At 45.0% G+C, this 22,646-nt stretch overlaps 1 protein-coding gene across 6 annotated transcripts in view; it reads right to left on the reverse strand.

The window, feature by feature from the left end:
• Positions 1-1,756: 1,756 nt before the first annotated feature.
• Positions 1,757-22,646, reverse strand: part of Kpna6 (karyopherin subunit alpha 6) — a 34,594-nt gene continuing 13,704 nt past the window's right edge. For 3 of the 6 annotated variants that reach the window (XM_028887592.2, XM_028887593.2, XM_037202963.1), the window contains exons 2-14: positions 20,998-21,131; positions 18,884-18,976; positions 18,414-18,540; positions 17,126-17,220; positions 15,275-15,406; positions 13,117-13,205; positions 12,537-12,636; positions 12,097-12,260; positions 11,708-11,786; positions 10,123-10,248; positions 9,457-9,584; positions 7,400-7,578; positions 1,757-6,079 (exon numbers count right to left, since the gene is read on the reverse strand). In XM_028887592.2, the coding sequence (XP_028743425.1) occupies positions 5,892-6,079; positions 7,400-7,578; positions 9,457-9,584; positions 10,123-10,248; positions 11,708-11,786; positions 12,097-12,260; positions 12,537-12,636; positions 13,117-13,205; positions 15,275-15,406; positions 17,126-17,220; positions 18,414-18,540; positions 18,884-18,976; positions 20,998-21,131 (1,634 nt within the window). In that variant the 3' untranslated portion in view covers positions 1,757-5,891. Of the gene's footprint in view, positions 6,080-7,399; positions 7,579-9,456; positions 9,585-10,122; positions 10,249-11,707; positions 11,787-12,096; positions 12,261-12,536; positions 12,637-13,116; positions 13,206-15,274; positions 15,407-17,125; positions 17,221-18,413; positions 18,541-18,883; positions 18,977-20,997; positions 21,132-21,983; positions 22,089-22,646 lie in introns of those variants that run through there. The other 3 variants (XM_037202964.1, XM_037202962.1, XM_028887594.2) reach the window with 3 other exon arrangements.

The raw sequence follows: 22,646 nt of genomic DNA on the forward strand, positions 1-22,646 counted from the left end.
ACTGGGCGGTGGTGGCACATGCCTTTAGGTCCAGCATTTGGGAGGCAGAGGCAGGAGGATCTCTATGAGTTCGAGGGGTAGCCTGACCTATAGAGCTAGTACCAGGACAGCTAGGGCCGTTGCACAGAGAAACCCTGTCTTGAAAAACAAAAATGAAAAAAAAAAAAAAAAAAGAAAAGTTAAATGCCTGTCTGCTAGGGTACTACCAACAATTGATCATGTCATTGGTCTCCAGGGTAGCTGACATATTGACATTCCTGTCTCAAATGATACCTGGCAAGTAGATGACACCCAGCCTAGCCTCCCTATCACTAGGACTCTACCTAGTATTTGTGAAGCCTTGGGTATAACACCCAGTACAGGGGGAAAAAAATGAGGAAAGGAAATTCTTCCAACCAAAACCTTCCGCATGGGTTTAATCAGGTGTCCATTGCTTGACTAGTCTCTCAACTGGGATTTAATCAGGTGTTCATTGCGTGACTAGTCTCTCAACTGGAGAGTCTGTGAACATCCAACTTTCATATAGTTTGTGGGATGTAAGGAAATGCTGAACCAGAAGAGGTCAAGATAATTGGGAGTGGAGCAGAGAGGGTTCCTGGGGCATACAGAAGCATAGGGAGGTGATGGATGTTCATAATCTTGACTGTGGTGATAGTTTCATGGGTATGCATCAACTTACTAAAATTAACATTTTTTTTGAGGGGGGGTTTCGTTTGAGACAGGGTTTCTCTGTGTAGCCCTGGCAGTCGTGGAACTCACTCTGTAGACCAGGCTGGCCTTGAACTCACAGAGATCCGCCTGCCTCCCGAGTGCTGGGATTAAAGGCATCGGCCACCACCGCCTGGCTCAAAATTAACATTTTAAACATACAATTTATTGTATGCCAATTAATTTCACTAAAGCCTATTCAAAGAAAAAACCCATAGGCACGGGGGAGATGATTCAGTTGGTAAAGAGCCTGCCATACAGACACTGAGCTCTAAAGCTGGTTGGGTCAGTGAGACTATAATCCCACACCACACAGAAGGGCTCCTATCCCTGAAGGGCTTGTGGCCTCTGACCTCCAAATGCATGCATATGCACTCAGGCTGATGTTACTGTTGCCCAGCTGGGGCAACAAACACACACCTCCCCCAGCACCCGATGTAACTGTCATTACCACTGTTAAAGTACAAATTTATAATCTTCCTCTGGAGTGCTGGGATTAAAGGTGTATATCACTATGCCTAGCAATTTTTTTTTTCTTTACGTAGGAACTCATGTAGCCTAAGCTGGCCTTGAACTCACTAGGCAGCCAATAATCTTGAGCTCCCAACCTTCCTGGCTCTGCCTTCCCCCACCAAGTATGGGGTTATAGTCATGTGCTATCATTCTGGCCAAAGCGTGATCTCACACATCCAACTCCTGTCCAGTGTCGGAGAGCGGCACTGACACTGGCTTCACCTTATGAAGAGTAGACGGTGATTCGGTAATTACCAGAGCACAGGGCTCCTTCCCCAACAACCCGATACAGCTCCCACTCCACTGCTAACTAATGCCTTTAGCTGCTGAGATGGCCCCCTTTGTTTTTGAGATAGGGTTTCATACAGCCAGGCTGACCCCTGCCTCTACAAACCAGTATCTATCTGGCTTGCATGGTGCTGAGGTTTGAACCCAGGGCTTCATACATGCTAGGTAGGTACTCTTATCATGGACATCTCAGGTCTTAGGTTTACTTCCCAATAAAGGTCACTCCAAACCAAAGAAGACAATTTAGAACTTTGCAACAGGTTTTTATTTTTGCTTTGTATCTATTACAGTGTTTGAAACCTAAAGAAATACATTTTCTCTTCAAATTTGGATGTGTATATAAATATCATTTGTCTGGACTCAGCACACTCAATGCCATGGTTTCTTGGCCTATTTCTGCTCTGAAATCAAGCTTTGTTTGTCTACCCAGGGGCCCTGAGAACGTGAAAAAATAGAGTTTACAGTTCTTAGAAAAATAAAAGCAAATGAATTTGGAAAGCAAAACCTGTGAGGATTAAATTCACCTTTCTAGGGTTCTCACCTGGAAACCCAAGCTGCCCTTGGGTGATGTTCTGTCTGCTGGGGAGCTGAGAGCTCATACCCACTTCATTTATTTAATAGGTCAAAAAAGACATTTCCCAAAAAAGCCGGCTAAAAAAGTCAATACCCACCTCCAGTTTCTGAGGGTTCCTGGTGTGAACCTTTGACAGTTTCCAGGCAGTCCTAGGACCTGAACTGTGACTTCCTTCACAGCTCCCTGCACATGGTAGATCACTTTCTTTCTTGACACCTAAACATTAAAATCAGAGCCACAGGGGTGCAGGGCTAGTGGGTGTCATCAGCATGTGCTAGTGGGAGCATTAGAAGTCAGGCTGGCCTAGAAGTAGGTAGGTAAGCCCAAGCCCTTGAAGACACATCACACAAGCCTTTGCCCTCTGGTGTTCAGGTTCCCCAATTTATGGCTCCTTTTTTCACAGCCAGCTTTGGTCCTGCACGTAGTTCAGGCTTCAAAAAAAGATGCTGTCTCAAAAGGAAACTAGGTTTTCATTCAGATTCGGTTGGAGTTGACCTCAAATTCTTCCATTGCCATGCCTGTCTTCTTTTGGGGTGGGACTAGGGGACAGACTGGGAAACAATCCGTTATGAAGGCCTTTGGCCAAAGAGCAGCTAGTGTCCACCACATGGATCCTTAGAGGGGCAAATTCTCAGTTTGTTGGCTTAACAAAAGAATACAAAAGGTAAAACAGAAAAAATACTGGATAAGGTTGGTCTAGACTGCGCCAAAAGTCTGTCTTACTGCCTCGCAGGGGAGTGGCGCCTGCTACTGCTCACAATCTCCCATGGTTCAGTGCACTGAGCCTTGTACCCTTCCCCAGCCTGCTAGGGAAGCTTGCCATGATCCTGTCTCCCTCCTGGGTCTGAAGGGAGAAGCTGGCTTTTGGCCTTCGAGAAGTTAGACCCTGAGCCTGAAGAATACACGAGAGAATGGATGCCACACTGAGTGAGCCTGGGAGAGAAGGAATGAGGTCTGAACGAAAAGAGCAGAAGCCTTCAAAGAAGGCACATGGAGTAGGAGGGTAGAACTGCGAGGATTCCTGGCAGACAGGAGTAGAAATAGTTCCTCCAGGGAAGTTTGTCTTTTGACTGGATTGGTGTCAGGGAAGTAGAAAGTCCATGTGTAAGAACCTTCTTTTCATCTCGCTTAGCTAAATACAATAGCAGCTATAACCCGTGGTTAGCTTCAGCACACAGGCTCCTGGGAGATGACTTCCATGTACAGAAGGGAGAAGCAGTAGATACAAGGTCCCAGGTAAAGGGGACCAAAGATCTCAAAAAAAAAAGGTCATCAACACCTGCTTCTTGGAAGCGTGTGTCCACAGACCCAAGTAACAAAGGTGCCAAACAGGCTGGAACTCATAAGGTTCTCCCAGAAGGCTGTAGCCAACATCAAAGCTTATAGTCACTGGTGAGAGCTGGAGTCTGAAGACAGTGTCTAGGACTGACCACTCTGTCAGTCACTAAAGGGGACTTCAGTGTGGGATGCTTAGAGCAGCTAGGTAACCAACTTCTTCCATCTGGTACTAGATCCAGCCAAAGAGGTACTGGAGAAAGGATGGGGTGAGCAGGACATTTATGTCTCATACTGAGACTCTGGCTCCAATGCCAGGGGCTTAACTGTTGCTTGAGATGTTCAGAGTAGATCCTACTACAGTGTTCTACTCTTCAGACAAGGGTGATGATGGCAGTCATAGAGGGCTTTTCTTTGAACTAGGAGCAGTTTATAATAGCGCTGTAGGCCAGGTTTTAAAAAAAAAAAAAAAAAAAAAAAGCCTGCCCATTGTCTTCCCAGAAGGCCAGAGGGTGAATAAAAGTATTTGGCTCGCCAATGTGTTCCAATGTTGGTCACAGTTTTCAGTATCAACCGCCAGCTCTGAACTACTTTTCTTAGGAGCAAGGCCTCAAAACTAAAGGAGACAGCTAACTGAAGGCCAATGGCCAACAAGAGCCTGAACTTCAGATCTGCCAAGTGTGGGAGCCCAAGGGAGACCTGTGGTCACAGGAGTAAGAAGACTGCCGTTCCTGGAGAAAGAGAAGTGTAGATGAGGCCGGGAATGAGGCCGGGAATCCTCGGCTTCACCACAGTGGGGTACGATGCTGCCAGTTCCACAGTTGGGCTACACTAGCTGACAGTGCTGAGACCGTATTCCCCGCCCCCAGAGCTCAGTTTTAGTGTAATGTGTAACCTACTAAAACACAGGCCACCTTCTGAGGCATTGAACTAGCTTTACTTAAAGAAAGAAAAGGTGTCTGTAACTGTCACAAGAAAGGTGAAACTCAAGCTAGGTACAAGGACCTGCAGAAGGGAGATGCCAACAGCGCTGACCAGAGTGTCCGGGTCACCAAGGTCCTCTGGTAACAGGTGACGATCAGCTGGGAAACAGGGCCTGACACTGAGTTAGAGAAGAAGGCAGGCTGCCTTCTGCTCAGCAGCAAGGGCCAGAGCAGCAGACTTCACCAGGCCCTGAGGCCCTCTTTGCTCCCTTCAGGTCCTGGGACAATCAGCCCAGGCTGATTTACTTCATAGAGACTCCGGAGGTGAGAGTTGGTCCCAAGTGGCAGCCCAGAATCCAAGCAGAGAAGAAAAGGACCAGTCAGTCCTTTGAGCCTGAAGCTTCTACTGGTCTTCCTCACAGTATCCCACTCACAGACGCTTTGTCCTCCTAAGACCAATTAAGACTGACCTACTTAAAATATAGAATATATAAAAAAAAAAAAATATGGAACTTTTTGACATTCTCTCCTTTGGAAGTAAAATATACATGATCCAACTATGGCAGAAGGAAGAAGAAAGGCCAAAGGCAGGGATTTCTGACTATCCCAATACACGACACTAACTCCAACCTCCTCTGCAACTTATGGGTCATCAGAGCAAGGACTTTCTCCTCAGGAGAAGGAAGGACCACAGCCCCCCATCTCAAGCTCAGGAGAAAACACAGCCACCTCAGAGGTTCATTCAACTCTGAGGTGAATTTTCAAGTAAACAAATGAAGTTGGGTCGCACCATTTAGGAGGTGGGCAGGATTCAGGGTCAGTAGCTACACAAGGGAAGCCCTGTCTGAAGGCCTGTGCCCCTCCCTCCCACTCGCACTGGTATATTTGTTCCAGGAGAGTAAGGGGGAGGTTTCAGGCATAGGGTCAGAGGCAGGAGGGACCTTTGTGGGGGGGGGCACTCCCCATTAGCCTCTATTTCCAGACAGTGCTGGCAGCTGGGTTTCTAAAAACCAGCTTTATGGGAAGAACAACCTTAATACAAGAAAAATGTGCAAAAGAAAAACTTAAATAACCAATCCAAGCATACAAGATTAATATTCGGTCAGAGCAAGAACACTTTGTTTTGGATTCTCCCCTCCCCTCCCACCTCCCACCTCTGGGAATATTCCATCTGCTCAAGTACCCAAGATAAGAGTTACACACATTAGGGCAGAGGACTGGGATGGATGAAGCAAGATAAATGGGAAGGAAGTCACCACTAAAGAAAATAAAAGAAAAAAAAATTAAAGGTGCAAATTGATTACCTCAGTCCTCCTCTGTCCACCCCTGGGCTCTGGGTTCAAGACATGTGTGCAGCCAAAAGAAAGTGTAAGGAAGAAAAACCCACACGTCCCCTTCTTGTCACAAAACCCAGTGTGAGCCTCAGATGGTTCTGTCTGTCCAGAGGGTGCTCCCTCCAGGGAAGGGGATGAGCAGGTCAAGAGCACAGTCTCCAGGGCAGCAGGTGGATGGAGGCTGCTGGTGGGGTGGCTGTTTGCCTGCCCACCAGAGGGCTGCTCTTCTGCTGGCTGGTGGTGCTTCCCATGCCCTCCCCTCCCTGGAGGCAGACATTATAGCTGGAAGCCCTCCATGGGGGCCTCAGGCTGTTGGAAGATGAACTGCTGTTGCGTTTCATCCACCTGAGGAGCCAGGCTGCTATCGTCATCTTCTACACCAAAGTAGTGCTCGATGAGGTCAAAGGCCTTCTGGTAGATTTCCTGGTTCTCATGGCTCTGGAGAAACTCAATTTTATCCAAGCCTATGGTGGCAAGAAGAAATTTCCAAATGAAAGTAGTGAGATCACATCATTCCTTGACTTGAAAAAGGAGTCAATGACTCTTCCCCAAATTATAAAATTGCAGAAGAAATGACGTCAAAGTGTCAGCTGATATTAGAGGCTCCAGGGAGCGAGAACAGCACCTCAGTTGTAAAGTGCTTGCCCGAAAGCATGAGTTTGCTCCCCAGAAGGCAGGCCAGGAAAGGTGGGGGCACTTCCAGTCCTAGCAGGGGTGGGGTGACAGTGTTGGGACAGACTGCCTGCGCCTTTCTGCATGGCCTGTCAGCAGGGCTTCCTCAGTGAGCCCTACATCTATCTCAAGGACCCCACAAAACATAAGGGGTGGAGCTCTTTAGGAACAAGACCTGAGGCTGAGGCTGACCTCTGGTTCACACACGCATGCATCCATGTAAGGATCTGGGGCACACACAAATCACAACGTCGAGTCCAAATCCTGTTTTAATCTAATTCTGGGCAAATCATGATCTGCCTCTTCTGAGATTGGTTGGCTAAGGCAATCCAGAGTGTGTGTGTGTGTGTGTGTGTGTGTGTGTATGTGTGTGTGTGTATTTTTTGTTCTTCAAAGGGTTTCTTAGTGTAGCCCTGGCTGTCCTGGAGCTCACTCTGTAGCCCAGGCTGGCCTTGAACTCACAGAGATCCACCTGCCTCTGCCTCCCGAGGGCTGGGGTTAAAGACATGCACCCTCACTGTCTGGCTGCAATCCAGTATTTTTACTGGAGAGCCTGGTATCTTTTTAGCTCCTGGTAGTAGTATATCAAATTTTGGACTCTTGCTCCTTGCATCTCTGCCATACCTACTTTTGAGGTAGGTAGAGCCTATGAGATTAACACTGACCTATCGCTCCCAGAGAGAGAAGGAACTGGTGGGACAAGAAAACTTGGATACTAATTAGTTCTAGCTACCTGGCTAGTCAGCACATGCCAGTTACTCCCAAGGAAAGGTCTGTAACCCTATGCGTGGTATAGCTTGGCTGGGACAGGAACTCATCACTTCCTTAAAAACACAGACTCAATGGGTAAAGGTGTCTACTGCCAAGCCTGACAATTCTTACAAGCCACGTGGTGGGAAGAGAGAATCGACTCTTCCAGGTTGTCCTCTGACCTCCATACCCACGTGTGCCTTATCATGTGCGCTCACACTCATACATGTACACATACACAAATGAATGGATAAATAAATGTAGTAAAAAAAAAAAAATAAACAGACTCAAGTTTCCTAAAATGGGTTGATGTGCTCCAACATCTTCCCTACTAGCAGACATAGATCAGGGAGAGAACTTACCATAGGCTTCCTCAATGAGGCCACAGTAGGGATTGACCCCTGAGCCACTCCGCTTGCCCTCTTGCTCTCCAAGCCGCAGGATGTTCTCTAGTCCATTGAGGGCTACTTGCACAATCTTTGAATCCATTACAGTTAGCAAGTCACACAGGGGTTTGATGCAGCCCAGTGACACCAGGTACCTGGGGATGAGAGATGAAGTAAGCTCCAAACTAATGCAGAACAAGTGCTAAGCAAGCGATTTACCCAGAGTCTCCCTCATACATACCAATACTTTCAACAGTGAATTCTTCCTGAGTCTTGATAATCCCCTGTCCCTCACTTTAATCTCTCTACCTGCACTCTGCCACTGATCTAGTTCCCTAATGAACACACCAGAGTCCTAATGTCACCTTGGCTACAATATTATCACTCTAGACACATTAAGAAATTCTTCAGGCTCTTTTCCTCACTCTCTCCTCCATTCTCTTCTCTCCACGCGGTCTCTCTGTTTCTCTGTCTCTGCCCCCCCAATAAAGCTCTAGAAAGGTAAAAAAAAAAAAAAAAAAAGAAAGAAAGAAAGAAATTCTTCAGGCCAGGTGGCCGTGGCGCACGCCTTTAATCCCAGCACTCCGGAGGCAGAGCCAGGTGGATCTCTGTGAGTTTGAGGCCAGCCTGGTCTACAGAGCAAGATCCAGGACAGGCACCAAAACTACACAGAGAAACCCTGTCTCAAAAAACCAAAACAAACAAAACAAACCAAAACTACACAGAGAAACCCTGTCTTGAAAAAACAAAACAAACAAACAAACAAACAAACAAATAAATTCATTCTTCGGGTTCCTTATTTTCCTGAGTACAACCTCTATTTTATATTAATAAAGACTGACTACAATCTGGCTCCTACCTCTTTAGCTCTACTCAGAATATTCCTTTCGGAGGTTCTTAAATTATAGTCAAATCTGTGAAGATCTCCAGATTCTTGGACCTTTTTGTATATTTTTTTCTTATCTAACAGGCATACAGTATAATATTGTATTTAATCCCCGAGCCCTTTTATTTATGTATTTAAAATTTATTTAATTTTATTTTTATGTGTATTGGTGTAAGGGTGTCAGGTCCACTGGAAGTGGAGTCACATACAGTTGTGAGCTGCCATGTGGTTGCTGGGAATTGAACCCGGGTCCTCTGGAAGAGCAGCCAGTGCTCTTAACCACTGAGCCATCTCTCCAGCCCCTCCCCTGAGCCCTTTTAAAACCTGGTTTCTCTAGGTAGTCCTTGCTAGCCTAGGATTCACTCTGTAGATCATGCTGGCCTCAAATTCACAGAGATCCTAGGTTTAAGTTGTATACCATCATATCCAGCTTGTTTTTCTTTTATTAATTTTATATTTACATTTATATTAATTCAATAGCTCTTCCTTTCTCCTGGACTCTATATGTACAGACTATATATACTCCCTTCAGTAGGTTATAATTAGAGGGAAAAACACTTAACCAATTTCCACCATCCCTCCTATTGTTTAGATGATACAAACTAGAATAAAGGAGCACATGTACAAACTGGGCATGGAGATATCACAAACTTGAGGAGAGCCCTCATCGCAAACAAACAAAAAACTCAAGCCCTAGCCTGATACAGAGGTGTGTGCGCACGATCCCAGCAGGTGGGAGGTCAGACAGGATAGATCAGCCTGTCTGAATGGTGGAATATAACCACCATCAACAACACAGGAATCTATTCCAGAGTCTAGTATCATTTAGCAGCTTACCAGTTAAACTCTATGACAGGGCCAGGCGTTGATGACGCACGCCTTTAATCCCAGCACTCGGGGGGCAGAGGCAGGCGGATCTCTGTGAGTTCGAGGCCACCCTGGGCTAAGAGTGAGTTCAGGAAAGGCGCAAAGCTACACAGAGAAACCCTGTCTCGAAGAAAAAAAACAAAACAAAACAAAACAAAAAAACCATTGCATTTAGACTAGGGCAAACCTTTCTCCCATCAAAAGCCATTTAGAGTCATCTAAAAACCAAGAACAAAGGAGACCACACATATCATTTAAGATGTTGGGAAAGGCACCACACCTGATCTGCTCAGGGGTTCCTCCTGATGTGGCATTGGTGATGGCCCAGGCTGCTTCCTTCCTTGTACGGAACTCTGCTTTCTGAAGGATTTCGATCAACACAGGGAAGATATTTGCATCGATGACAGCCTGAAAGAGAATGAGGAAGGAGGATGGAGGCAGAAAGGTAGTTTACGGAGAAAAAGCACAAGGGTCAGGAAATGCTTGTGTAATCCCAATACTTGGATGGTGGAGGCAGGAAATCAGGAATTCAAGGTCATTTGAGGCTAGCCTGGGCTCCATGAGACACTTGGGAGGCAGAGGTAGGACAGGATAGGCCTTAGAGAAAGGATGAACATAGAGCAAACCTAGTCCCCAAATCACTTCTGATTTAGGCTTCTCTCCATTGACCCACCTCAAAGTTCTCCTTTGTTCTCACCAGAGAGCTGACAAGGTGTGGGGGAACCTAGTTTCCACTATGCAGACCCTTTGACCAACTAGTCATGCTGACCCCATCTGTTTGGTGGTGTGGGCACTGAATCCAGGCCTTGCACACATTAGGCAGACTTTCTACCACTGGGCTACACTGTTCATCCTTTGCCTTGGCTCCAATATCTTTTCCTTTTTTTTTTTTTTTGGCTCCAATTTCTAATAGGAAACGAATGGTTTTTTTTGGAAGCAAATCTACCTGTATTTGAGCCCTGTTACCAGCAGTGATGTTTGAAATGGTCCAGCAAGCTTCCTTCCGGATTGACTCCTTAGAGCTGCTCAGCAGGTGGAGGAGGCAAGGGAGGGCTGAACAGTTGAGAATGACCTGGACAAGAGCACACGAAATACAACAAAATCAGATAGTTAGAGTTACTCAAGTTAAAAATGGATACGCATCAGACACCATAAACAGTGCAAAATAAACCCAAAAAGTAGGAGAAAATACTTGCAAAACGCATACTGGCAAGGGTTAATATCCAGAGTATATAAATAATTTAAGTCCTAAAATCACAAAAACACACTAAGCAACCCACTACAAAGGAGAAAAGGGCTTGAAAAGACATTTCAAAAAAACGGTATGTAGGTTGTCAATTAGCACTCGGAATAGGCTCACAACCACTAATCAATAGAAAAACGAAACTCAAACTCAGACAGCACTTGACACTCGTTAGGATGGCTGTCATAAAAACACCAGGAAATGAGATGTGCAGGAAAGAGGGGGAGGATCTGGTGCTGGTAGAGACAGAAAATGAAAGCAGCTAAACTCATAAAATTAGCATAGATTACCACGTTTATCTAATCTCTTTTTCATATACATGACCCAAGAAATGAAAGCATAGACTTAGTGTATACCAGCGTCCATGGCAGCATTATTCACAATAGCTAGGAAGTGAAAACAACATAAAAATGGATGGAGAGGATTTTAAAAATACAGTACGCACAAACAACTATCTTTCAGCTTTAATAGGGGAATTCTGACACATAGATGAACCTTAAAGACATTATGCTAACTAAGCCAGATGTAAGAGATAAATATTGTGACTCCACTCATAATGAAGTGTCTGTAGCAATCCAATGAAATAAAACTCCACATCAATAGCAAGAGAAACTAGAGTATTGCGCTAACTCATGGACCATATACCACTCACTGAAAAAATCAAAAGGAAATCAGCAGAGGTCTACGCTTGAACAAGGGAAACTTACTGTGCCCTCACTGTAGGGAGTGTTCTTTTTCATTTTACATTTATGGGCTCATGTGTGTGCAGGGTGCACACTATTTTAGTTTTCTGAGACAGGACCTTGTTGAATTGCTCAGGCTGGTGTCAAGGTCCTGGGCTTCAGCCTCCCGAGTAGATGCACCACTCTGCTGCTGGTTTGAAGGAATCATTTTTCATACTTTCGGTTTTTTGAGATAGGGTTTAATGTAGTCGAGGATGGCCTTGAACTACCTGACTCTTCTGCCTCTAACCTCTAAGTGCTAGGATTACAGGTGTATGCCACACACAGCTCAAAAGGTTAACATGAGGTTAACACGAGGTGATTTCTACGTGACCCGAAAGGTCTAGCAAGACTTGGTGGAGCCCACAGCTTTCAGCCTCTCAAAAGGCTCACAGATCAGATGTAACTCCTTAGAATGTCCCAGTAAAGCAACCACTCCATTTAGCTTCTTTTCATAAGTACCAACTGGAGGGTTTGTTTCTAATTTGTTTGGGAGAAGAAGGAATTCTGATAATACAGAGTGACAGTGCTAAAACTATGTTATAGAAAAAGCCATTCATTCTTACCTGGGTCTGGATGTCATCCCCAGTGACAATATTACCCACAGCTCTCAAGGCAGGAGATGCCACTTTGTAATCGTTGTGCCTACAGAAGAAGAACAGCTTATCAGCAGTGAAGCAACACATCATGTTCAGCCCTGCTGAAAACCAAGGCTGGCAGCATTCCTTAGAGCTCCAGACCTGGAGTAGGTCAGCAATCTGCTGTTCAGAGTTTTGTTTTGTGAGACAGCCTCACTCAGCAGTTCAGGCTATCCTTGAATTTGTGATTCTCCTGCCTCAGGCTCCATTAAATGCTGGGATTCCAGGCATACACCACCATGCCCAGCTTAGGATGGAGCTCTTGGAACTTGGTAAAGCTAAGGAAAATTTTACCCTCTTAAACTGAAACAACTTACATCAGAAGTTCTACCAATCTCCGACAGACTCCAGAGTCTATGACTGCCTGGATCTTCTCATTGGGGCCATCAGACAAGTAAGAGAGGGCCCAGCAAGCATCTGCCAGCAAGTCTGAGTCGCTGCTGAAGAGGAGGCGAGACAATACAGGCAAACAAGGAGAGACCTGTTGGAAGCAGAGTGAGCAGGACTGAGAGCAGGGCTACATCAGGCTATCACCGAGCCTATCACTGCCACCCCTTCCCAACATGTAATTCTAGAGCTTGGAAATGTCATCGAACCTACAGGCCCACCCTTTACTTTCCTAGGAAGGTACACAAGATCACCTGCTATACTACAAGTGCCTTTTAGTTTCACGTTATCTGAGACTCTCAGGGGTCTTCCCAAAGCTGAAAAAGACTTCCTATAATGGAATCTGGTCACAGTTATAAGCAGCGCTCACCTTTGCAAATTCTGGAGGTGGGTTCTTCCCCCGGCAGAGGTTTGACAGGGCCCAGACTGCATTCCGAGTCATTGTCAGTCGTGTGGACTTAGTAAGGAGTCTGAAGGAACAACAAAGCCATAATCTGAGCACTGACCTTCTAGCACAAGGCTCTTGCCACTAAAACCTAGAGGCAAACCCAGACTCTTTTGATCCTGAAAGAGGGCCCTATGTATTCCTGGCTGATCTGAAACTTGCTATGAAGACCAGGTTGGTCTCTCAAATGCTAGGATTAAAGGCACACACCACTACACCAGGCTTTGTTTATTTACTTATCTATTTTTATTTTATTTATTTATTTTTAAAATAGGGCTTCTCTGGTTAGCCATAGCTGTCCTGAAACTGGCTTTGTAAACCAGGCTGGTCTGGAACAAGGGCTCTGCCTGCTTCTGCTTCCTGAATGTTGGGAATAAAGGCATATGCCACTCCTGCCCGGCCCAGTGCTTTTCTATCTTAAGGAATCAAGCAAGCTGCCCACAAAATGTACTGCCATTTAGCAACCCCACAGATGCCCCAAGTGCAAATGATGGCAATTACTCACGTTAACAAAGGATTAAGGATGGAACAATTCAAGACGTAATCTCTGCAAACGGAACTGTCTCCAGCTATGTTTCCCAGAGCCCAGACTGCCTGGAAAGGGATAATGGGATAACGGACTGTCACTCACAGAGCCTAGTAGCTTCTGGGACTACTGGTTGTTATTTTTGTTTTTGTTTTAGTTTTTTGAGATAGGGTTTCTCTGTGTAGTCCTGGCTGTCCTGGAACTCACTCTGTAGACCAGGCTGAGCTCAAACTCAGAGATCCATCTGCCTCTGCACACCACACCACAAACCCCACCCCAGTGATGAAAATAAAGGTGTGCGCCATAACTGCCTGGATTCTGTGACTTCTCATAATCAGGGCTGGACAGCAAGCTCGAGTGACTGCTCTTCTGGAACGCTGGATTAGCACTTGTTCTATCCGAGCTTTCCCAGAAGGCCCTGGTGTTGTGGGGGAAGACAGGCTGTCATCTAAGCTGAAGCCAGAGACACCAAACTACCACCTCATCCCTTCCATTAGACGGGGAGAAAGCCATCAGAATGACTAGTTCCTCTCTCCACCGCAGACCAGAGCTACACCAGGTAAGCCAGAGCACACCACTGTTCTCCACTTTGTTTGTTTGTTTTTTGGTTTTTCGAGGCAGGGTTTCTCTGTGTAGTTTTGCGCCTTTCCTGGATCTTTCTCTGTAGACCAGGCTGGCCTCGAACTCACAGAGATCCGCCTGGCTCTGCCTCCCAGTGCTGGGATTAAAGGCGTGCACCACCACCGCCCAGCTTATTCTCCACTTCTTAAGTCTCACAAACTAACTCATTTTCATATCTGGAACATCAAGTCTTCTTTTTTAGGTTATTTTTATTTATTTATTTGTTTATATATTTTCAGGTGGGTCTTATTATGACGCCCTGCCTAGCCTGGGACTCATTATGTAACCTCGAACTCAAAGATTATTATAGGTGTCTGCCACCATGCCCAACCACCTCTCTCCATTTCTATGAAACTAGCAAGAATCCATAGGAGAAATGGAGTTTTGTCTTTATCTCCACAGTGGGGCATCTTTTCCAACAGCACCTTTGATACAAAAATTATACAATTTATCCCACACTAACAACTAATTCTCTGACATCAACTGTATGTCTGATAGTTTCATTCAATTCCAACATTAACTCCTGGATTTAGCACAGATGCCATAGGTCAGTCTTGGAGAACTGAACCCACTTTGGACAATGGCGATTCTTACAATCCTTTTAGCTTGTTAGTTCACTAGAATGACTGAGGTAACTACAAAAAAACCACAACAATTTATTTGTGTTTACTCAGTTCATCATCAAGGATGTGATTCAAGGAAAGGCCGAATGGAATGGAAGAGGACAGGACAGGACAAGCGGGGAGAGAAGTGACAGCACACAGCTTTTAAGACCTCCGCCACCTTCCCAGGGCATGAGTATGCTTATTCTCTGGGAAATTCTCATTGTTCAAGTGCATTGATTTCTGTGTTTTTGAAGCAGGTTGGCCTTAAGCTTGCTATGCATCCAAGGACAACCTTGAACCCTGGATCCTTCAGCCTTTATCTCCAAAGGGCTGGGATTACAGATTTGCTGGGGTTTTGTGGTATTGAGGATTGAACTCAGGGATTTATTCATACATACTAAGCAATTATTCTACCAACTGAACCACATTCTCTAGCCCCTCACTGTTCAAGTGTTTTCATAATCCAATCTCCAAAGCAATACCTGTATGTTACAGAGAGGCGTGGTCTAAATTCTTACCCCCTAACTCTGCTCGTCCATGCTAGGGACCAAACCCATCCAAAGGCAACCTAGCCGCTCCCTTCTGATTAACTTCTTTATACAGACTGAGGTGGTTCCAATGGGGCTCCGTAAGTAACAAGTGATACTCTCACAACTGACAAAATTCCAAGACCTGTAAGAGTACCATTCAAAGACCTGGGATAAAAACCTGAAAACACACTTTTTATTTTTTGCTTCTGCTTTTTAAGATAGGGTCTCGCTACACAGCCTTAGCTGTCCTCAAATTCACAGATATCTGACTGCCTCTGTCTCTCGAGTGCTGGGATTAAAAGCATGTGCCAATGAGCCTGCCTCCAAATAAAAATTTTTATTATACTGTTCATACCATCAGAATCAAATCTTGAGTATTACCTGTTCTTGTACATCTTCAAAATCTGAGTTAAGCAGCTCAATAAAAATGGGGACAGCTCCTGCTTCAATGACAATTTTGGTCTGCTGAGAGGTTCCAGAGGCAATGTTTGTCAGAGCCCAGGCAGCTTCAAACTGAAAGTGAGATTAGGCCACAACTGAGAGGTCATTCCAGCCTGAGCAACCACACCTACCACCTGCCTCAAAACAAAATATGTAGCACATAAAGAAACCAAAACCAAACATATGTCTTTGCCCACCATCCTTTAAGTAGCAGAAGAGCAGCAATGTGCTAACGGAATCCTGAAGTACAACCAACATCCATGGCTTACTTTCTCATGTTCTGAGCTTGGGTTTTTTTTCATTTCTGAAACCATCTCTAGGGGTCTGAGAGTAAAAATGAAGGTGTTATCAGGGACACACCTTCTCGAATAGCCTATAGATGAATCTGCCTGTGGTTTCCAGCTCCTGGTGACTCCAGGGTTTCCTTGACTGTGACCAGGGTCCCTCGATCTATTCATTCTTCTGTACTTACTGACAGTGTGCTCTCTTCTCCCTCTTCCCTCCCTTCAAGGTGTTGCTCCACAGTCAAGATTAGCTCTGAGCTTTCACCTGCCCTTTATGTGCTGGAATTACAGCCATGAGCTACCGTTCCTGCTTGAGATGGCTCTCAACCTACTCTTTGCTGCGTCTCTAACAAGTTCTGATGGACTTGCGCATTATCTGTTTCTGGAGAACAGAGACCCAGAGAGGCTGCATCATCTGCATCAGTTCACTAAGTTAGGGGTGCATGAGACCCTCTGATTTATAGTGTCACAGTGTATTACACTCTGGGGCTCGGGAACAAAAAACTTCCTTTTTGAGTTCTCTTTCGTTCCTTTTTTTGGGGGTGGGGGTTCAAGACAGGGTTTCGCTGTGTAGCTTTGTTTCCTGGATCTCGCTCTGTAGACCAGGCTGGCCTCGAACTCACAAAGATCCGCCTGCCTCTGCCTCCCAGAGTGCTGGGATTAAAGGCGTGCGCCACCACCAGCCGGCCCCTTTTTTTGTTTTTTGAGACAAGGTTTCTCTGTGAAATAGTCTTGGCAGTCCCAGAACTCACTCTGTAGACCAGGCTGGCCTCAAACTCAAAGAGATGTGCCTGCCTCTGCCTCCCAGGTGCTGGGATTAAAAGTGCGCACCATCACCACCTGGTCTCTCTCTCTCTCTCTCTCTCTCTCTCTTTCTCTCAAGGGTCTTGCTATGTATGTGGTCCAGACTGGTATCAAACTTTTAGCAATCCTTATGCCCCAGCCCACTGTGTGCTGAAAATATTTGTGTATGCTGCCACATCTGGCTTAAAGCATTGTTTTCATCATGGATTAACATGCTTTGTGTAATACATTGTGGAAACTCAGCCATGTTCACAAATTACCTCATATAATTATTAAGATCTTAAACTTTTTTTTCTTTAATTTTGTGTATCTGTGTGTGCGTGCCTGTGTGCCACGGCGTGCTTGTGGAGGTCAGAGGACAACTTGCAGGAGCCGGTTCTCTCCTTCCACAATGTGTGTCCTGGGTCACATTGTCAGGCCTGGCGGGAGTGTCTTAATCTGATGAGCCATTTCACTGGCCCTGAGACACTTTTCTTAAAAAAGAAAAAGACACTCACTGTGTAGACTTGGCTGGCCTCAAACTCAGAGATTTGTCTTCCTTTGCTGGTTGCAAAGGTTGTGCTACCACACCTGGCCCTGAAACTGTTTTTAAGGAAGATACTTCAATTGATAGTTTCCCTATTACTTTTTCATTCCCTTAAGATATGCCACTGTCAGGTCTTGGGGACTTTCCCCCAGCCATCTCACACCTGAGAGTTGTTACCTGTAATGTACAATTCTCACTCCTCTTCAGAAACTCCACAAACCGGTCAACTACTCCTGGAGTGTTAATAACTTCATCTATCGGAGGACTCGGCTCTGGAGGGAGACAGGAAAGCTTTGCTGACCCATTCGCAGTCCCAGATGTTTCTGATCGCTCTTACAAACATCTCCAAACTGCCTTTTGCTCATCTATGAACTGCATAATACGCCTGGCATGTTATAAGTATTAAGGCAATCCTAACTTAGGTACGCTCAGCTGTGGCTTACTAAGTGTAAACACAACAGAAAAAGAGTGAGAAAAGGCGAAGGAATGAGCAACCCTAGTCTAGACATTTCCCTTCAAACGAAGGATCACTGCTCTTTTCCTGGGTGGAATGTTTAGTATACTCAAACAAGAGACACTTTTGTTAGCATACACCTTGTTTTCAAGGACTAAAAACCAACAGCAGAGCCTTGCACATCTGATCTGATACATCCAATTTTTATAGAGCAGCTCTATGTACCACACTGTTCTAGATACTGAGGATCAAGTATGAACACAATCAAAGCCCCTGAACTCCCAGAACTCATGGTGGCAGTGAAAGGTGGGCTGTTAGAAAGCAGTTTTGTTTTTTTTTTTTTTTTTTTTAATTTTTATAGGCACAGGGTTTCACTGTGTAGACCAGGCTTGCCTGGAACTCAGAGATCCACCTGCCTCTGTGTCCCCAATGCTGGGATTAAAGGTGTGCACCACCAATGCCTGGCTGTAAATCCAGAACTGGGAAGGTTGAGGCGGAAGGATCTTGAGAAGGCTAACAATACTATCATTTATAAAAAGGAAGGAAGGAAGGACGAAAAATGAAGAAGAGTTTTTGTCTGCATACTCTTCTCCAACACATGATCAGAGCCAGAGATCAGGCCAGGCTTCATTAAGAAGGTCTAACTGGGGCTGAAGACACACAGCTCAAGAGTTAAGAGCATACACTGCTTTTGCAGAGTTCTGTTCTCAGCACCTATTCATGTCAAGCAGCTCATAACAGCTTATAATTCCAGCTCCAGAGGATCTGACATCCTCTTCTGCCCTCTGTGGGCACACACACTCATGAGGCATAAAGGATAGTTGAAGGAAGTGCTGATAGATTTTTGAGAGAAGAGGATATTAGCAGAGGGAATATAAATGTAAAAGTGGGAATGTGCCTGACTTATTCAAAGAAAACCTGGTCAGAAAGGCTACAGTAGAATGATAATAGATAGTAAATAGATAGATAATAGTTGAGTAAAAAGAGACAGGAGACTAAATTATACAGCACCTCTCTGAGAAGGAGCCGACTTTATACCTTTGGAGAGGAGCTTCCGGAATTTCTGTGTGGTTGCTAACTGCAAGTCAGAATCATCAGAAAAGAGCATCTCCACCATCTCTCTTGTGATCACACTTTCCTAGAATATAAAACAGGTTTATGACCTTGTGGATAATAATGAAGCCAGATGAGAGCATATAATCCTGCACAGCTTCCTGCTTTTTAAGATCCTCAAGTAAAAGGATGACATAAGATCCAGGAAGAGGGCCTCTTTAATCCAAGTCTGCTTCACAATAAAACACTAGAAAGTGATTCCTAACCTGTGATGTAACCAATAACTTCCCTGAATCCTTACTTGAGAGTTGAAGCTGACTGACCACAATAAGCAAGGAAGAGGTTAACAAGATTGCAAAGATCCAAGATGGCATGGCCACCTGATTTCTGTTCTGAGAACAGCTGTGGCCATGCTCTGAAGGGCTTACCCCTGTAGTAGAGCTCACGTAGGAGTCCATCAGCAGACTGTCGAACATGGCAGCCTCTTCATTAATCAGCTCTACATTTCTCCGCTTAAAAAGCTGAAAAGCAAAGTGAGGAGACAGAGCTAGCATTACTCACCAACTGAAGAAAGAATAACCTGAAGCTAGATTATGACATTATAACAAAGAATAACAGCTTGAAGAAAATGAGGCCAAACTGTAGATAATGAAACATATTCAACTATGAAACAACTATGAAACATATTCAACAGCTTTACTTTTTATGTCATGTCTATTCACATTTTCAGGGGAAAAAGTTGTTTGTTTTTTTAAATTTTATGTTCATTGGTGTTTTGACTGCATGGATGTCCGTGTAAGGGTGTCAGAAGTCCTGAAACTGGAGTTATAGACAGTTGTGAGCTGACATGTGGTTGGTGAGAAATGAACTCAGGTCCTTTGGAAAAGCAGCCAGTGTTCTTATTCTGAGCCATTACTCCACCCCAAGAATAAATAAAATTATGTGTATGTGTGTGAACATGAGTTCAGGTATATCACATGCATGGAGGAGCCCACAGAGGCCACAAGAGTGCATCAGATCCCTTAGAAGTAAAGTCAGCCGGACAGTGGTGGTGCAAACCTTTAATCCCAGGAGGCAGAAGCAGGCAGATCTCTTGAGTTTGAGACCAGCCTGGTCTACAGAGCGAGTTCCCGGGCAGCTAGAGCTACAGAGAAACCTTGTCTTGAAAACCAAACCAAATACAAACAAAGAAAGTAGAGTCACATATGGTTATAAACCACCATATAGGTCTACAAACTGAACCTGGGTTCTCTGCAAGAGCAGTAAGCGCTCTTAACAGCTAAGCCATCTCTCCAGTACTAAATTATGCTAAAAGATGAACAAAAGAGAGGGCTAAGAGACGGTTCAGTGGGTAGAGCACTTGCTGAACTGAACAAGCATGAAGACCTGAGTTTGAATCCCTAGCACCCATATAAAGGGCAGCTGTAATCCCAGAGCTACTACAGTAAGATGGGAGGCAAGATGGGCTGGCTATGCATCAGTGAACACAAAACAAAACAAAAACAGGAGATCCAGTCTCAAACAAGGTGAGAGCTGAGTACCAGAGGATGTCCTCTGACTTCCACACACATGCCATGGCACCTACAACTTACATCTCGATCCATACACCAAGGGACCAAATAAACAAAACCACAAGGAACAAGAAGCTAGAACTATGTAAGATAAAAACGATGTTTGAAGGCTGGGAGGTAGTATCGTCTATTTCTACTGCCAGTACTCAGGAGGCAGAGGCAGGAGGCCTGATCAAGGCCAGCCTGGTCTAAAGAGTGAGTTTGCTGGGTGGTGGTGGTGGTGCACACATTTAATCCCAGCAGAGGCAGAAGGATCTCTGTGAGTTCGAGGCCAGCCTGGTCTACAGAGCGAGATCCAGGAAAGGCGCAAAACTACACAGAGAAACCCTGTCTTGAAAAACTAAAAGAGTGAGTTCAAGGATAGCCAGGGCTACACAGAGAAATGGTGTCTCGAAAAACAAAGGGGGATAAGAAATTGGTTTTCTCAAAGTTTCCAACATTTCTTTACAAAAGGAACCTGGAGGGCCGGGGAGACGGATAAATCAGTCAAGTGGTTGCAAAGTGCAGACCCCAGCGCCATGAGTCAGGAGGAGCAGTGCACACCCATAAGCCCAGGACTTAGGAGGCAGAACCTCTGCAGCTCACTGGCTAGTCAAGCCAGTTCAGTGGGTTTCAGGTTCACTGACTGACCCTGACAAACAAACAAACTGAATGACTAGACTGCTAGATAGATAAGCTTTATTTCCCTAGGCCAGCGGTTCTCGACCTATGGGTCATGACCCCTGTGGGGACTGAATGACCCTTTCACAGGGGTCGCCTAAGACCACTGGAAAACATAGGTATTTACCTTATGATTCATAACAGTAGCAACGTTACAGTTACGAGGTAGCAACGCAAGTACTGTGGCTGGGGGTCAGCACCTGAGGAACTATTGAAGGGTCACAGCATTAGGAAGGAGGGGAGATGGAGGTCAGCTGGAGAGGTGGCTCCTTCCCCAACAGGTGTGGTGGAGAACACTCCAGGGAACTTACCTGTTGTTCTCGCTTCTGTTTCCGAAGCTGAATGCCCTCTTCCTCCCTCCTTCGTCTCATTTCCTCAGGGTTTAAGGCATTGTTCTTATAGCTCTTCATTCGGTAATTGTCCTTCCCTGGGCTTGCCATGGTCTCTAGAAGGGAAGAGATGTCAGGGTTGTGAGACAGTAGCATTTCTTGTTCACACAAAAACAAAACGAAAGCATCAATCAAGAGAGAGGTGGCGGCGGTGGCAAACAAGTTCTGGACTTGAAAAGAAATGAAAAGGCGCCAGGCGGTGGTAGCGCACACCTTTAATCCCAGCACTGGGGAGGCAGAGGCAGGCAGATCTCCGTGAGTTCGAGGCCAGCCTGGTCTACAGAGGGAGATCCAGGAAAGGCGCAAAACTACGCAGAGAAACCCTGTCTCGAAAGAAAAAAAAAAAAAAACTAAATAAATCATAAACTGCCCCACCTCCCCCAAAAAACTAACAAGAGGAACTTGGAGAGATAATTCAGTGGTTAAGTGTATGTGCTGTTCTTGTAGTGGACCCAGGTTCAGTTCCCAGCACCCACATAGTGGCTCCTAACTATCTCTAACTCTAGTTCCATGGCATCCGACACCTCTTCTGACCTCTCCAGGCTCCTGCACACATGTGGGGCATCAGGTATAAACACATATACATTAAAAATAAAAATAAAAAAATAAACAATAAAGAAAGCCATCATCAAGGTGGCTCAGGAGGTAATGGTTCTTGCCACCAAACCTGATGACCTAAGTTCCATTACCAGGATTCACACACTTGAAGGAATCAACTCCTGTTGTTCTCTAACCTCCACACATACACTATGACACACACACACACACACACACACACACACACACACACACACACACACACACACACGAAAGTTATAAGGACCTGCAGTGGCTTCCTCTATGGGTCCTTGAACAGGCAGAGGCAGGCCTACTAAAGCAAGCCCCTGTGGAATGCTGTCCTCTATTACCTGACACATAGTTTTTCATGACTGAGCCTGTGCTGTCCCAGAGGCTGTCTTCTCCTTTGAGCACAGTTGACAGTTAAACTGAAATAGGAACCACATTGCTTCTTTTGTTACCATGGTGATAAGTAACTATCACAAATATCTACTTATGACTTCACTGGAGAAGCAGGCAAGAAAGAATAATGGAAGGATGACCATCTGCAGAAGCATATGAAAAAACTGTTTCTAAAGATGTTTTTACCTCAAGGAGGACAGATACTTTATTTGTTCCCTCTTACTTAAGAGTGTTCCACTTTATCCATCATACCTGATATTTAGAAATCCATTTTCACAATACAAAACTTTCTTTTATAGTACATTCTCTCTCTAGACCAAAAGTCCAAACAACAAATCTAAATAGGTGTGAACCAACACCTATTACATCAGAATAATCAAATAAAAAATCCCAAGTACAAAGTTAGCTATAATACTAGGACTTGAAGGTAGGACAATAATAATACAACACACAAGAGATATAGAGATGAATAAAGCCACACATTCAGAGATGTTCTTCTCAACCTCACTTGGTTTACTGTCTTACCAAAGACAAAATAAACCAGAATGGCTTAAATTTCATGTTTTCTGGCTGGTCAGTGGTGCATGCTTTTAATCTCAGGAGGAAGAAGG

Source organism: Peromyscus leucopus, chromosome 2 (genome assembly GCF_004664715.2).
Source record: "Peromyscus leucopus breed LL Stock chromosome 2, UCI_PerLeu_2.1, whole genome shotgun sequence".
NCBI lineage: Eukaryota > Metazoa > Chordata > Mammalia > Rodentia > Cricetidae > Peromyscus > Peromyscus leucopus.